General features: G+C 35.4%; 3 protein-coding genes across 4 annotated transcripts; 1 reads left to right on the top strand and 2 right to left on the bottom strand.

Moving 5' to 3' along the window:
- The first annotated feature begins 392 nt into the window (after positions 1-392).
- si:ch211-59o9.10 (uncharacterized protein LOC561841 homolog) lies at positions 393-5,563 on the top strand. Its single transcript, XM_042753020.1, has 11 exons — positions 393-540; positions 904-1,144; positions 1,249-1,303; positions 2,157-2,649; positions 3,107-3,258; positions 3,336-3,398; positions 3,476-3,599; positions 4,827-4,936; positions 5,027-5,148; positions 5,221-5,320; positions 5,396-5,563. The coding sequence occupies exons 2-11, from the start codon at positions 969-971 to the stop codon at positions 5,453-5,455; spliced, it is 1,455 nt and encodes a 484-aa protein (XP_042608954.1). The 5' UTR covers positions 393-540; positions 904-968; the 3' UTR covers positions 5,456-5,563.
- Positions 5,564-5,570: 7 nt separating this feature from the next.
- On the bottom strand, positions 5,571-6,925 carry lyrm5b (LYR motif containing 5b). Of its 2 annotated transcripts, none has more exons than XM_019092238.2 (3): positions 6,800-6,925; positions 6,578-6,726; positions 5,571-6,076 (listed from the first exon to the last, which is right to left on the bottom strand). In XM_019092238.2, the coding sequence occupies exons 2-3, from the start codon at positions 6,620-6,622 to the stop codon at positions 5,867-5,869; spliced, it is 255 nt and encodes an 84-aa protein (XP_018947783.1). In that variant the 5' UTR covers positions 6,623-6,726; positions 6,800-6,925; the 3' UTR covers positions 5,571-5,866. The 2 variants fall into 2 exon arrangements, with proteins under 2 accessions (XP_018947783.1, XP_018947784.1); XM_019092239.2 differs by having other exon boundaries at positions 6,578-6,685; positions 6,800-6,863.
- A 128-nt stretch (positions 6,926-7,053) lies between these two features.
- LOC109076545 (protein NEDD1-like) lies at positions 7,054-15,029 on the bottom strand. Its single transcript, XM_042753018.1, is given in 18 exon segments — positions 7,054-7,828; positions 7,916-7,982; positions 8,803-8,911; positions 8,990-9,158; positions 9,234-9,406; positions 9,506-9,550; positions 10,072-10,176; positions 10,269-10,313; positions 10,408-10,539; positions 10,675-10,769; positions 10,771-10,832; positions 11,742-11,943; positions 12,043-12,272; positions 12,543-12,683; positions 12,843-12,959; positions 13,041-13,135; positions 14,144-14,287; positions 14,827-15,029. Coding segments are annotated over 17 exon segments (2,028 nt in total). The 5' UTR covers positions 14,280-14,287; positions 14,827-15,029; the 3' UTR covers positions 7,054-7,723.
- Between the last annotated feature and the right edge of the window lie 110 nt (positions 15,030-15,139).

The following is a 15,139-nucleotide window of genomic DNA, read 5'->3' as shown; positions in this document are numbered from 1 at the left end:
AAATAATCCTCTCAAGTTTGTCTTGAGATTTTTTTTCCTTCTTTTAAATTAGCATTTTTATCAGTCTCCTATGTTAAGATTCAGTCATTTCACTTTAATGGCAAAGAAAAGGTTATTAGTAAGTTGTAGAATGCCTTATTTTCAAAACTGTCCAGTGATATTTTCATAGGAGCCTGATAAAACAATTTCAGACGGATTTAGAGGTTTTTGCATTTCAAGTCATATATATATGTGTGTGTGTGTATATATATATATATATATATATATATATATAATATATATATATATTTATATATTTATATTTATATTTATATTTATATATAGTAAACAATGCTATTTCTTAATATGAGAGTAAGTAAAAATGTAAAATGTCAGGGTCCTTTAAATGCAAACCCAACGATCCATGTACCGGAAGTGGCGTAACCGGAAGACAAATCGAAAGTTCTATGGCGGTGTTTTCCATTGTGACTTCGCTATTTGCTGATGCGGTGTCTAAGCGAAGATTTTTTGCTTTTCGTAGTGGTGTGTTTCGTAAAGATGGTGAGTAAAGTTACCTTATTTCATTTCCACAATAAAAACACGGAGTTTTTGTAAACTGTGGCCATTTGGGCGATCTTAATACAATGTGACTTGCTAACCGTTCACCAGCGTCTTGGATTAAACGTCGAATCCAGCCGATCACAGATCAGTTTCACACATCAGTAACTTACTGTTGTTATCACAAACACACGCGGAGGATCGCGAATATAATGAACGCTGTTTAACTAGCAAAAGACTACTTTTCAACATATCAATAAGATATGAAGTATAGACTATTTACATTCAAAGTGAGCGTAAGTATGCAGCCTTAATGCGTGTACAGAGGCTTTTATGTATCTTCCTGTATTGTTTTCCTCTTCCCAGACTTATCCGCACACAGTCTGTCCGCTATAGCCAAAGTATATATACATTAATCCAGAGTCGAAGAGATGGATGAGATCCAGGAGAGCTCGGAGCCCGGCAGTCCTCTGTGCAGTCCCTGTCTGGAGCCAGACACACCGGATTCCCTGAATAATGCCTGTCTGATGAATGACACTGACCCCCTGTTTGAAGACAATGGACACTTTCATGAATTTTCCTCCACTTTTGTTCCCGAGACCCCTAGGTACCTTTCCTTTGTAAATATTGATATGAATTATTGGTGTTTTTGCTATGTAGCAGACAGTTCATAATAATGAGCAATGACAAGAATCTGTCCTCAATTTATAGCCCCCTGATTCACAGAAGAAAACGTCATGCCCAGAAAGATAGCGACAGAAATGTGGTAAGAGAGAAAGAGCAGAATGCAATACTATAACACAACTCTATTTCTGTATTATGCATGAAGTACGCATGGTATAAGATTTTTCTGCGTGCACAGAATACTTAGTTGTCCTGCTACATTTCCTACAAAATGTGCAGTATGCAACAAAGCATACTTAGGATTACTGTTACCCATAATACAGTGAGCTTGACCTTTCATTTCCGGTGCTTACAAGAACTCTTAAGTATTATTAAATGAAAAACAACGACTTTTATATATTATATAATATACCAAAAAAAAAATTATTTCGTAAAAACATACAATTTTTTTTAAATTAACAATCAGAAGTGTGTGTGTGTGTATATATATAGGCCTATATATAAACCACTTACCATTTAGCACAATTATTCTACAATTAAAAAAAATGCTAAATGATAATTTCATGTATAATATAAAAAGACAAAATATACTTTATCAATTTGAAAACAAATTACAATTCATGCAAAATAAGTAATTTATATGTTATGTAAAATACAAAATAATCATTTATTTATAACATTTAGCAAAATTATTTTACAATTAAAAATGAAAAATAACAATTTATTATAAAAATGCAAAATAGCCATTCTTTTTGGTTATTTTTTATCTTAATGACAAATGTAATTTAATATTTAAACAGTGTAATGACTGCAGTCTGAATTTGTTATTAGTAGTACATAATACTGCAGTATACTATTTTTTAAAAATTAGTAAACAGTATGCTAACTACACTCCATAGTATGCCGATTTTAGAAAATATTCAGTTTTTTTTTTTTTTTTTTTTTTTTTTTTTTTTTTGGAATTGTATTCATAAATGTTTTTATGCTTGGTTTAGGCAACATCATCCTGTTCAGATGGAAGAAAATGGGAAAGACATGAACACATTCCAGGTTACATGAGCACCACTCCAAGCTCCCAGAGAACGATGAAGCGGCGCAGGCTGGAGGACTCGAGTGCAAGCACACTGCGTGGACACTCTACCGTTCCACCGGGAGCAAACGGATTTGTAACGGCCTCGTCTCTTTTACCCCCTGATTTTACATGGTTGGAGTCTCCACGTCCAACAACCTCCTCTGCTTCTCATGTTTCTACGTCTTCCAAACCCTCGTCCTCAGCTGGGTCTTCAACGTCTGCACTGGATCCAACTAGTGATCCGGCTTATTTACATGAGCTGCTAGTAATGGGTCACCCCTCTAAGCAAAAAACACTAAACACCAGCAATGGAAGGGAACAGAGGTCCAAAAAGACCAAATCTAAATCCTCTAAAAGTACATCAGCACGCTCTTCTTTACACGCAATAGAGAATGAAGCTTCACTGCTGGATGCAGGTATGGATAAACAGGATCCACGCGTTTCTAGAAATAGTTAATGAAAATGCACTCACCCCCAGACCAGAGTTTATTTGTTCATCTGAACAGATTTGGAGAAATTTGTTCACCAGTGAATGCTCTGCAGTGAATGGGTGCCGTCACAATGAGAGTCCAAACAGCTGATAAAAACATCAGAAGTAATCCACACATCTCATCCATAAGTTAACATCTTGTGAAGTGAAAAGCTGTGTATTTGTAATAAACAAATCCATCATTAAGGTTTTCTTTTTAAACCATCGGTTTTCACTTTAAACTGTCATTTCCGGCTAAGATATGACTCCTTTATCGATTACAATTTCTCCAAATCTGTTCTGATGAAGAGACAAGCTCATCCGCATCTTGGATCAACTATGTCTTTAAATGTCAGGAGGATATTGCTCAATGTCTTTTCTATAAGATTTTTTTTTTTTTATAGCAAAGAGAATGCAAGAACCAGCAAGTTCGCCTGTATGTCCGATACCAGAAGATATTGTCATCATAGAGGATGATGCTGATGATGTCGCGGTGGAGAGCATGGTTCGCACCGTTCAGATGGCTGAGGATGAAGCGTATGCCAGGAGCCTTCAGGTACGAAGCTTCACTCTCCTGATCCTTATGGAGAAACAACAGAGAAGTGACTAAATCTGTTATTCTGGTGTTTGCAGGAACAGTTTGATATGGAGGAGCGAATGGAGCAGCAGAGGCTACAGAACAGAAACAACCACATGGTCAGTTTGCTTTATTTGGAGCACTGAATGATGCTGTGCTGTGATCATACTCAAACAAAAATGGATGGTTTCTGCAGGCTGATCCGTATGCTGGCTTGGGCTGGATTTCTCCTTGGGCCTCAGTGATCAACTCTGCATCTCTCTCACACGGACCCTCTGAGCTTTCAGAGCTGCAGCAGGTCATCTTTGGAGAGCAACCCCGTAAGTCACCAAACACCAGCCAATCTCTGTCTTGATGATTTCATTTGAATTAAGAGCAGGTTTTAATAAATGTTCAAAATCATATTAGTATGAATTATAAATGTGTATGAAATATTAATTATAATAAATATGAATTGGTTTATAGATATTGTTTATCATCATAATATATAATATATGCGTATATAAACATTAAAATACAATATTAGTAGTGCTGTCAAATGATTAATCGCGATTAATCGCATCCAAAATAAAAGTTTTTGTTTACATACTATATGTATGTGTACTGTGTATATTTATTATGTATATATAAATACATACACATACAGTAAATATTTTGAAAATATTTACATGTATATACATTTATATATTTATATTCTTATATTTTATATTTATATATAAATATATTTAATATATAAACATAACATATTTTTCTTAAATGTATACATGCATGTGTTTGTAATTATATATACATAATAAATATACACAGCATACACGCATATATTATGTAAACAAAAACTTTTATTTTGGATGTGATTAATCGTGATTAATCATTTGACAGCACTAAATATTAGATATTATACAACATATTCTATAGTATAATTGAAATTACAATAATTATGTAATTTTTATATATTGTATAATAATACATTTTATCTGTAGTCTGCCTTTCTTACACTCAAGGCGCTACAACATGCTAAAAAACATAACAATAAAATTGCATAATAATAAATTAGAAAAATAACACATTACTTAAAATCACAATAAATAAATAAAAAGATATTGTTATATAATAAAAAGTATTTTATGTTCACCAAGACTGTATATGTTTATTCAAAAACTATAATATTGTGAAATATTATTACAATTTATAATGATTTAAAATTATATTTTAATATGTAAATAATTCATGTGATGGCAAAGCTGAATTTTCAGCAGCCATTTCTCCAGTCTTCAGTGTCAGATGATCCTTCAAGAAACGTGTCTTATTAATAATAAATATTGTAAAGAGTTCTGCTGCTCATTATTTTTGTGAAAACTGAAATATTTTTTCTGGATTCTTGGCATAAAAGAACGCATTTATTTGAATGTAAACGTTTTTGTCACTTTTGCATCCTAGCTTGAATAAAAGTATTAATTTATTTAAAAAAAAAAAAAAAAAATCTTATTTTACATCAAATCAAAGATGTAAAGTTTTTTAAAAATATATATAATCTTTTGATTGGACAGGCAGACAACAGGGCCGCGGTCAAACCGGAAGAACTCGTAATTCCCGCCGCAGACAAGCTTCTCACTTGCAGATGGATATGTTTGATGACAGCCAGGGAAATAATTATGAGGTTTGAGTTCTGTTAATTCACAGAAATCCCGTGCTTGACTACACTTCTAAAGTGTTGTCTTATCTCTGATACTGTTTGTTGCTTTGTCAGGCTCTCTTAGCGTTCGAGGAGCAACAAGGTGCTGTAGTAGCCCAGAACACTCTGACAAAGGCCGAGATCGAACGGCTGCCCATAAAAGCGTACGATCCCGCACACAGCGCAGGAAAGACAGAGTAAGTCACAGAACTGGATGCAACAAAAGAGATCTCCCATAATGCAATAGTTTAATCACACTCTCTTTACAGTTGCCAGATCTGTTTCAGTGAATACAAAGCGGGTGAACGACTCAGGATCCTTCCATGTCTCCACGATTACCACGTCAAATGCATCGACCGCTGGCTGAAGGTCCAGCTTGTTTTAACAACATAATCCCATAATTCACCGTTGCTTTTTCCTAATCATTTTCTGTGTTTGTTACAGGAGAACGCCACATGTCCCATCTGCAGAGCGGATGTATCAGAGTGTGGTGGTTTTTCTTGAGCGCACAACTTCAGGACTCAGTATCTACCTCACAGCTGGTCATGTCACCCCATTTGACTTTTAAACAGTCTTAATTTGAGTTCTATTAAATGATTTTTAAATGCAAAATATTGTCTGATGTTTGAACCAGCATAAGGCACTGCCAAGCACTGTTTTATTTAGAAAGATCCTTCTAAAACATATCAGACATGACTGTATCACACCAGTGGCAACAAACCTGTTGGCAATAGCTGAACTTGAATATCGGATTTTCAAATAAAATCACTTTATTATTATTTTTTTTGCCCGTTTTTATTATAATAGCGATAAAATGTGTAATTAGGATAATATATGTTGCTGTTACAGTCATTCTATCGCTGCTGTTCTGTCGTTTATGTAAATATCAAGCAGTGTGCAGCATGTGATTTTTATTCACTCTGTTTCGTAATATCGCTTCTTCAAGGCTCTGTACTTCCGGAGGTAATAGAGCGCCTCGAGCTCTTTCACCACGAATTCTCCTCGGCTGATGAGCTCTTTGATCTTCTCGGGGTCGCTCACATCTTTATTCTTGGCAAACGCAGCCCTCAGTCTGTCTCTGAAATAGTCGGCTCCCTTCGGATACTCCCGTCCAAGAAACAGCAATTCAAGCAGAAGAATCAGAAGAGGAGACAGGATTATGAATTTCTAATGCCTGGAGTCACAGATGTGTGCAGAATGTGTTTTTTTTTTCCCTCCATACTTTAATATGTTTATCCTCTTAATATAGATGAAGACTGACTTAATATAGTTAACTGATATTAGGAAGATTGTATTGTCAATACTATTGTCAATTTTAAGTGCAATGAATACTTTTCAGTCGTTTTTTTTTTTTTACAAAAGTAATTCTTTTTGTCAACCAGCACTGATATAGTCTGAAAATTTCTTCTTTTTTTGTACAATTACGAATATTTATATTTATAAAAAGCCAATATATCAAAATAGCTGGAGAAACGCTGTGTAATTTGACTTTTGACTCAAAAAAACAAAAAAAATTCAAAAACGGATTGCTACAGTCAAGAAGAATGAAAAGTAGATCAGTGAATATGTGTAATTGTTAGGTTTGTTTTCACGGCATTTAAGGGCAGAAGGGGGCAGTGTACTCACAGTTTTGTACAGCTGCACTACCTCTGCTCGGAGTGGGTTGGCCATTTCCCAAAGATTCCCCTGATCTCAGCCAAACACACTTCAGCTGACCCGTTACTTCAGCCAGGGCTTTTTCCAAAGCGGACGACGATTAAAAACACCTTCAGTTTCTAGATTACATAACGATGAGCTTTCAGAAATATTGCTGAAATATCAAAACACAGGCTTTATTTTTCTACTTACTTGCTAATGTCTCAAATTGCCCTTTGGACGCAATGAAAACAAAACTTCTCTTGTCATCGAATACACAAAGTCAAAATAAAAGTCCTCAATGGTTTAACTGGAAAAATCGATACACTAGCTGGCTGGTTACACATACATGTTATTGCTAATACATAGACGTACACATAAAATAAAAGTCTTCCAGGTAAAAACAAACCAAACGCAAATATCTTATGCCATGGTTGTAGTGAAACGGAAAGAAAACAAAACACAGCTACAGATGAATGCAGATATAATTTATTTAGGCCAGTCCATAGGAAGACACCTAATAATTGTGGATTAGGAGCACAGTGTACAGATAATGGTTTTGAGTTAGTCAGTTGCTTTTTGTTGCCAAATGTGCTGCCAAGCACATGAAACTGATTCAAAATGTCATGTATTAAAGCACTGGCATTCAAATAACCTCCAATACAGACCGTCTGAAGCTACTCTTACAACATCACCAGTGTCCTCTCATTTTTGGCATGTGGTTTGCAAAAATAATCAGGACAAAAATTACGAAGGAGCACAATCCATAGTGGCAAAATTCACACTGAGATGTTTCTTCACTCTACAACATTCAAGCATTACACATCCTAAGTGCCAATACATGCGACTTGTCTGTAAACTAGTTATAGGATATACAAAACACGCCTTGGAAAAAAAACAAAAAGTGTGTTCTCTTCTTTGCTATTTGATTTTAAGGCATAGAAATCTTACAAAAACACTCTTTATAACCTGAAACAAATACAAAAGTGTGTGCCAATATGACAAATGGAGAAGCAGACAGTGAGCGGTGGTCTGCAGAGTGAAGGCACTAGTAGAACCGTGAGCTTCTCTGTCCTCTCTGATTCCGGCCAGTACTCCCAGACTGACACAATGGGAGACACGTGTCTATGGATGTCTTTAATAATTGGCTCGTAGTCGTTTGTTTTCCTCTCTCAGTTTTTCTATCTCCTCGATGAGGGAGTCGTTCACGGAGTATTTCTCAATCAGACCGTGGATTTCATTCTGGAAAAGAAGAGTGGCGTAATAATTTTTTTTTTTTTTTTTTTTTTACTTATTTATAGATTTGGTCTGTAAAAAAGACAAATATACCAGCTGAATATAGAACTGCCGAACCATCTCCACCTGTAGATTGATAATGTCTCTATGACAAGTGTCCCTGAGGAAACAACAAAACAGTCAAAAACAGGTAAATGACTCCAAAGAGTATCTAAATATGAATATGTGGTTTTATTAGTAAAAAAAATTGTGTGTGTGTATATATATATATATATATATATATATATATATATGAAAACAAGAAATGATTCCTTGACATCTAACTGAAATATTGACCAAAAGATCTTTATCTTACAAAAGATTTCGATTTCATATAATTGCTGTTCTTTTGAACTTTCTATTTATCGAAGAATGAAGAAAAAATGTAGCAGTTTCTACAAAATTTTTAAGCAACTGTTAACTTTTTTCAACACTGATAATATTACAAAATGATTCTTGAGCATCAAATTACCATATGTGTGACCCTGGAGCACAAGACCTGTCAGAAGTAGCAATATATTTGTAGCAATAGCCAACAATACACTGTATGGGTCAAAATGATCAATTCTTTTATGCCAAAAATCATTGGAATATTAAGTAAAGATCATGGTCAATGAAGATATTTAGTAAATTTCCTACCGTAAATATATCAAAACTTAATTTTTGATCAGTAATATTCATTGCTAAGAACTTCATTTGGACATCTTTAAAGGAGATTTTCTAAATATTTAGTTTTTTTTTCTACCTTCAGATTCTCATTTCAAAAAATTGACCCTTATAACTAGTTTTGTGGTCCAGGGTCACATATTAGAATGATTTCTGAAGGATCATGTGACACTGAAGACTGGAGTAATAATGCTGAAAATTCAGCTTTGTATCACAGGAATAAATTACAGTCATTTTAATCATCTCTACATTACTCTTAATCAGAGTTAACTCACCTGAAGTCTTCCAGTGCCTCATGGATCATATTACGGACAAAGTTCATCTGAATGGAGGTGAGTGGAGCTCCACGGCCCTCGGCTCCAGATTCGACTGCCGCCGCTGGAGCTTTAGATCAAAACATCCATCACTCACTGTGTCCCATTAAAGCGACTTTTAATCTAATCGTGGCCCATTCAAACACACCTGGTGCAGCTGCAGCAGGAGCTCCGCTGACCGGCGAATCATAGGTGAGCTGGGTGGGCAGATCTCTCCTCTGAGCGGGCTCGGGGCTGTTGTACGTGTTCACAGACTGAGCAGCAGGGAGTGTGCTTGTGACATCACACTCCTGCCGGAGACCGTTATTCTTCTGCACCTGTCGACAATCCAGATAAAAAATGAAATCTATAAATGCAAAAACATATCGGATTATAAATAAAAAAAAATCAACCTTGCTGCCATTCTGTACATCAGTCTGTTGCGGTGGGGTAGTGATGGACTCCTCCTCTTTGATTGGTGGAGGAGTCTGAACCACAGACGGACTGTAGCAGCGACTGCCTGGAGTGCCCAATGGGGTCTTCCTCTGGGACGAGCCACCAGGGAAATGAGGTAGGTATTCAAAGTCTAGTAACACAGGAAATGCTAATGTTGGTAAAAGTGAATGTTTTGTTATTCTTATTACTCTCGTTACTGTTGATTAAAATGCCGTTTGAACAAACTTGCCTTTTTTTCCACTTGATACATCACTCAGTCTGTGTCCTTTGTAATCTAAAGAGATCATTAGCAAACAATTAATGTGTAGATAGACTTTTTTTTTTTTAATTAAAACTTTTAATCAGCAAGGATGCATTAAATTGATCAAAAGGGACAGAGAAGACTTCTATGATGTTATAAAATACTTCTATTTCTTTTGAACGATCGTGGAAAAAAGGAATCATGATTTTCACAAAAATATTACTCGGTTTTCAACATTGATAATATGATAATGTTTCTTGAGCAGCAAATTACAGTGTTTTCTGAAGAATCATGTGACACTGAAGACTGGAGTAATGATGCTGAAAATTCAGCTTTGTATCACAGGAATAACTTAAATTTTTTAATATATTCAAACAGAAAACAGTTATTTTAAACTGTAATAATATTTCACAATAATACAGTTTTTACTGTATTTGTAATCAAATAAATGCAGCCGTGGTGAAACTTCAAAAACATTAAAAATCCAAACTTTGGAAGAGTAGTGTGTACATATAGTACATGTAGAGGGCCAAGCTGTGAAAGAGTTTCCTCACCATCTCGTACAGGTGAAAAGATGTCCAAGCTGTTTCGGCCGACTCTGAAGCGGTCTGTGGTGTGCTGGCCTTCCCCTTCCCTCGAGAACACATCTATACTGCCTCCTAAAAACAAGAGAGGAATGCCAAGCAAACATTTAGCCATGTAATTAACTCTGCCATTTATTGAACATAATGGAGTATAATAAAACACTCACCATTTCTTGAAGTTGGAGTATCAGCAAAACCATGTGTTTTGAAACCTGTAGAAAGGATGGAAAAACCCAGAAAGGGACCATAAAAATGAGAAGACAGATGACGATAAAGAGAAAAAAAAGGGCAATACAGGGATTCTACCATCATTAAGAGGGGAGAAAATATCCAAGTTTAGGCTGTTCCGACCGACGTTGCTAAATTTCTCCATATTCGGCAGCTGGTCTTGGCTGTGCTGACCCTCCGCCTCTCTGGAGAACACCTCGCCAGCAGTACCTACAAAAACAAAACATTCACTACCTATAAAACCATTACAAAAGCTATAAACAGGGCTTTAAATGGCAACCGAGCTAACCAAATATGACTGAATAAGGAATAACATCTTATATAGCTATGAAAAGGAAGGTGGACCTGTGACTTGGGCTTGTCCATCACCAGGAAATTCAGAGCCTGGCACACCGGGTGGGACTGTAGATGTTGGAGTGGAGGGTCCCCCCTGCCTACCGACCCACCATTACTAAAAAAATCCTATTATTTGATTGAGAAGACTTGCTGGATGTTTTAGTGGACTGTGGAAACAGGGCTGGTTTTAATATCAACTATAACCAGAGTCAGTTTCAATAATCTTGAATGGTTGAAATCAAGGGGCAACATTTTTTAAATATTCAGATGTCACAAAAATTGTACGTAAATAAATAAACAATAATAAGATACAATAAAAAAAACATATTAAATAAGAATCACAATACATACAAAAGTAAGTACATTTATTCAATTATTTCATATAATGCATGTTACTGCATCTTTAATCATAATTTAAATAATTAATTATTCCTAGAACATATTTTTAAACTATATCAGACATTACAACAATTATAAGTTAAATAAAAATATAAATAATTAAAAAAACATTAATAAAAATGAGAATAATTAAACATTAAAATATTCAATAATTTTACACTAATTAAAATACTATATTAAATTAATTTAAATTAAATAAATAAATATAAATCTAATATAAAAGGCACTGCATGTTACCAATCAATCAATTCAAATATTTATTCTCAATCTGAACATTTTGAATAATTAACAATTCCTTGAATAGATTTAACTACATAAGATTTACAATAAGTATATACATATAATTTAAGAAAATAATACAATTTAAAATAAAAAGAAAATTCAAATATAATTAATTAAAACTAATGAAATGACATTTCTAATTTCATATAAACAGCATTGCATGTTACATGCTTTAATCAATTAAAATATATTCTTAATCTAATTTGCAGAATTTCTAAGATATGTCAGAAGTTACCAGAAAAATTAAAGAACAAACATCTGCATGATATTTTTATTCCCACATTCTGAATGATAAGGAAATGAGTCAGTTTAACAAAAAAAACATTACCTCACACGAAACTGAGGGTGGTTCTGTAGAAATGTGTTTATGTCCAAAATAACACAGACAGCTGTACCTTTAACTTGGAGGTGGAGTTCTGGAAGCGAATGCAGGTCACTGACGTCTTGTGAGCGGTGGTGATTTTAACCGGTGCGCTGAGGTTTCTCAAATCGTACATATAAATCCTGCCCTGCGTTGAGCCCACAACCAGCCCAGCCCCATCTGGAGTAAAATCAATGGCTGTGAGTGGAGACTCCACCTGCTTATTACGAAACACCCTGTGAGGACAAGCACACATATGAAACTGATTAACAATACAGCTTGGAAATCAAACTCCAGTGTCCAAACTGCATATTAAATGTGATGTTTTCTCTTACATTTTGCTGGAAGTGTCATAACAGACGATCTTCTTATCAAGCCCCACAGTGATGAAGAGCAAATCATTGGCCGGAGAGAAGGCCAGGCCTGAACACGGGGCTTTGTGCGTCCCCTCGAACAAATGCAGCTCCTTTTGAGTGTTAGCGTCCCAGAGAGCCACAGAGCCACTGTCAGACACCGTGCCAAGCAGAGACCTCTTCACCAGCGAGTACCTCAGATCATGGATGGGCTGACGAGACATCACATGTTGTGTTTTATATTACAGCTACCTGATTCATCAAAATGAAATAAAATCTAGATGGCTGAACGTTTAAAAATTAAGAAATCAAGACAGTTGTACTCTAAAATAAAGACTCATTTTTTTTATTTTACAGTGAAATATTAAAGTGAATGGTAATATTTCTAATTTACACAAAACTGAACTGTGGACAATTAAAATATGTAGCTAAGTTTAGTTCACTCATTGTATTTTGCAAGTCTCAAAAAATGTCAGACTCACCACATTTGGCCCATGGCCGAAGGGTTTGCTGGACAGGTTGGTTGTGATACTGTGGAGGATGATTTCTCCACTAGTGGAGCCAGATGCTATGTAGCTATCGCCTCCGTTAAAAGACACACATGTCACTTCCTCCTTGTGGTCCTACACAGAAAGAGACACTGATTAGGTTGCGGTTATTTTTGTGGTTGTATTTTGGCTTCAAAGAAGAACATACTTCCAACAAACTTCCCACTGAATGTCCTTTGAAACGGTCCAAAAAGCAATCTGTATACATAAAAATAATTTTGAACCGTGTGCTACCTTAAGGCTTCGGTGCAACCTTTTTGTCTTTAGGTCCCAGATGTTAACCGTGTTATCCAGTCCTCCGCTGACCAGGAACTGTGACGTGGAGTTCAGACTGACACGGGTTTGCTTTTTCTACAAACAAAAGTCTATTATAAGACATACATAACCTAGATATATTTAGATAGGATAGGAGATATCGAGCTCTCAGCTCACCCCTTCACCCAGCTCCATCACTGGAACTGGAGAGGACTTGAGACTGGACACCACCAGCTTGTCTCCTATACTGCTGGCACTGACCAGGTACTGATCTGAACACTGTCAAGGCAAACACCTACAATAATAAATCAACTACGTGGCCTTATCCACTACATACTTACATTTAAATTAATCATTTAAATGCAAATAATGCAATCATATAATGCACTTATTGTGTTCATACATGTTTTTACATTGTACTCCTATTTAAAAAATACCTATAATCAATTTCTATAATTTCAGTTATAGATACACTGTTGACCCATCCCTTACCCAGCCTTAAACCTAACCATACAAACCTGTCCCTAAACTTACCCACATCCCACCTCAATAGCAGCAAAATTGTTTTGCAAAATAATATGAACACAATAAATACATTGTACTTATCTTGTGATGTAAGTACATAGCAGTTAAGGCCTCAGAATATAAAGTGGGACCAAATTCGCTATAATTAATGAAGATAAATATATGCACCATGTTTGACCCTTAAACATAATCATCCTCATGCAAGGGACCCCATCCTAAACATGTAAAAGGCAGCTATATATTTTCATGTATGAAGACAATTTCAAATAATTTTAATTGGTATACTATGCAAATTGAAAAGATTGTTTGGGAAATATTTAGTTTCTATAAAGTAACATTAAGTTTTCTTTTCTATTCACTATAATTCTGTACTATGTCTTATTTATTTAGCATTTATTTTAATCAAATTTATGTTAATTAATTTAATTTATATGTATTCTACTTGTTGATCTATTTATTTCAATATAATTTATTCATGTACTTTTTTTAAACAATTGCATTAATACAATTGTATTATTTTAATATAAAATGTAATATAATTCTTATTTATTTATATACATTTTAGCATTACTTTTCTCAGTCAGAGTAAGAGAAATTGCACACTTTGCTTTGGTAAACATGGTTGTCACACACACATCATAAAGTCATATGTATATCATATATATATGCACGCTGGCATCACTGTGAGACATGTGAAAGCTGCTCAGAATCCTAATGGCAATGGTTTAGAGTGATGTGACAGTGCTAGAGGATACTGCTGCTGCTCCAGCACACTTGAGCCACTGGATGCGTGGCACTGTGAGGGCTGAACTGCTCCAGCACCGTCATGGAGGTCGAGTCCCAGATCTTCAGACAGTCACCTGACGACACCAGCCGCGTGACGTCCTCCATAGCAACGGCTGCCAGGAGACAAAAGACGGACAGCTGTCAGGCGCGCGACCCACTGTTTCCACTACTGACAAGAATCCTGAATGCTTGTATAGGAATAATAGTTTCAAATAATCGTATAATATTGCACTTTAACACATTATTATGTCGCTTTTATGATTAGGAATTAATAACACATTTTGTACAGCCACCAATTTATATTTGTATGGTATTATTCGTAGTCTGAATTATTATTTACAGTCTGAATAATATTGTTATGCCTTTACAACTATTTAAAATATGCTTAGTGACTTGGAGTAAGTTACATGCAAGTTAGCCAACAAGCATTGCAGCTAATTCATGCAATCTTTAACTTTAGAGCATAAGCAAATTCTGTTAACTTAACGTACATAAAAACGACTTCAAATTCTGATCAATAACATTTGGAATAAATCCGTAAGCCTCGTTAAAAAACTGTTACACTCTAATTCGCACTTATTTGTTGCTGTTCGTGATGTTGTGCTAATAGTTTCTGCATTCATCAGCTGATTAGCAACAGCTAGCTACTTACCCTTGGTTTAGACTATAAAAGTGCGGAAAACTGAAGGATGTGCTGGTAAAAAAAAAAAAAAAAAAAGTTCACAATACATCCACGCTGGCTGAATAAGCGAGTCCTTTTATTTGAAAGTAAAACTTTGTCATATAAATAAAGTTTGAACATCCGTGGCTCCAGTAAGAAACCGCCACTACGGCGCGCCGCTGGGCTCAAAAACAGGAAACGAAACAGCAACGCCAGTGTGGGGAGAGCAAATACAAGTCGTTGCGTTTGTGTTAAAAGTTTGCATTAATAAACACGCCTGATAAGGAATATGGGTCCGTGTACC

The sequence above is a fragment of the Cyprinus carpio genome, chromosome B25 (assembly GCF_018340385.1).
Source record: "Cyprinus carpio isolate SPL01 chromosome B25, ASM1834038v1, whole genome shotgun sequence".
NCBI lineage: Eukaryota > Metazoa > Chordata > Actinopteri > Cypriniformes > Cyprinidae > Cyprinus > Cyprinus carpio.
Note: the sequence above shows the minus strand (reverse complement) of the source record. Positions and strands in the feature narration are given on the sequence as shown.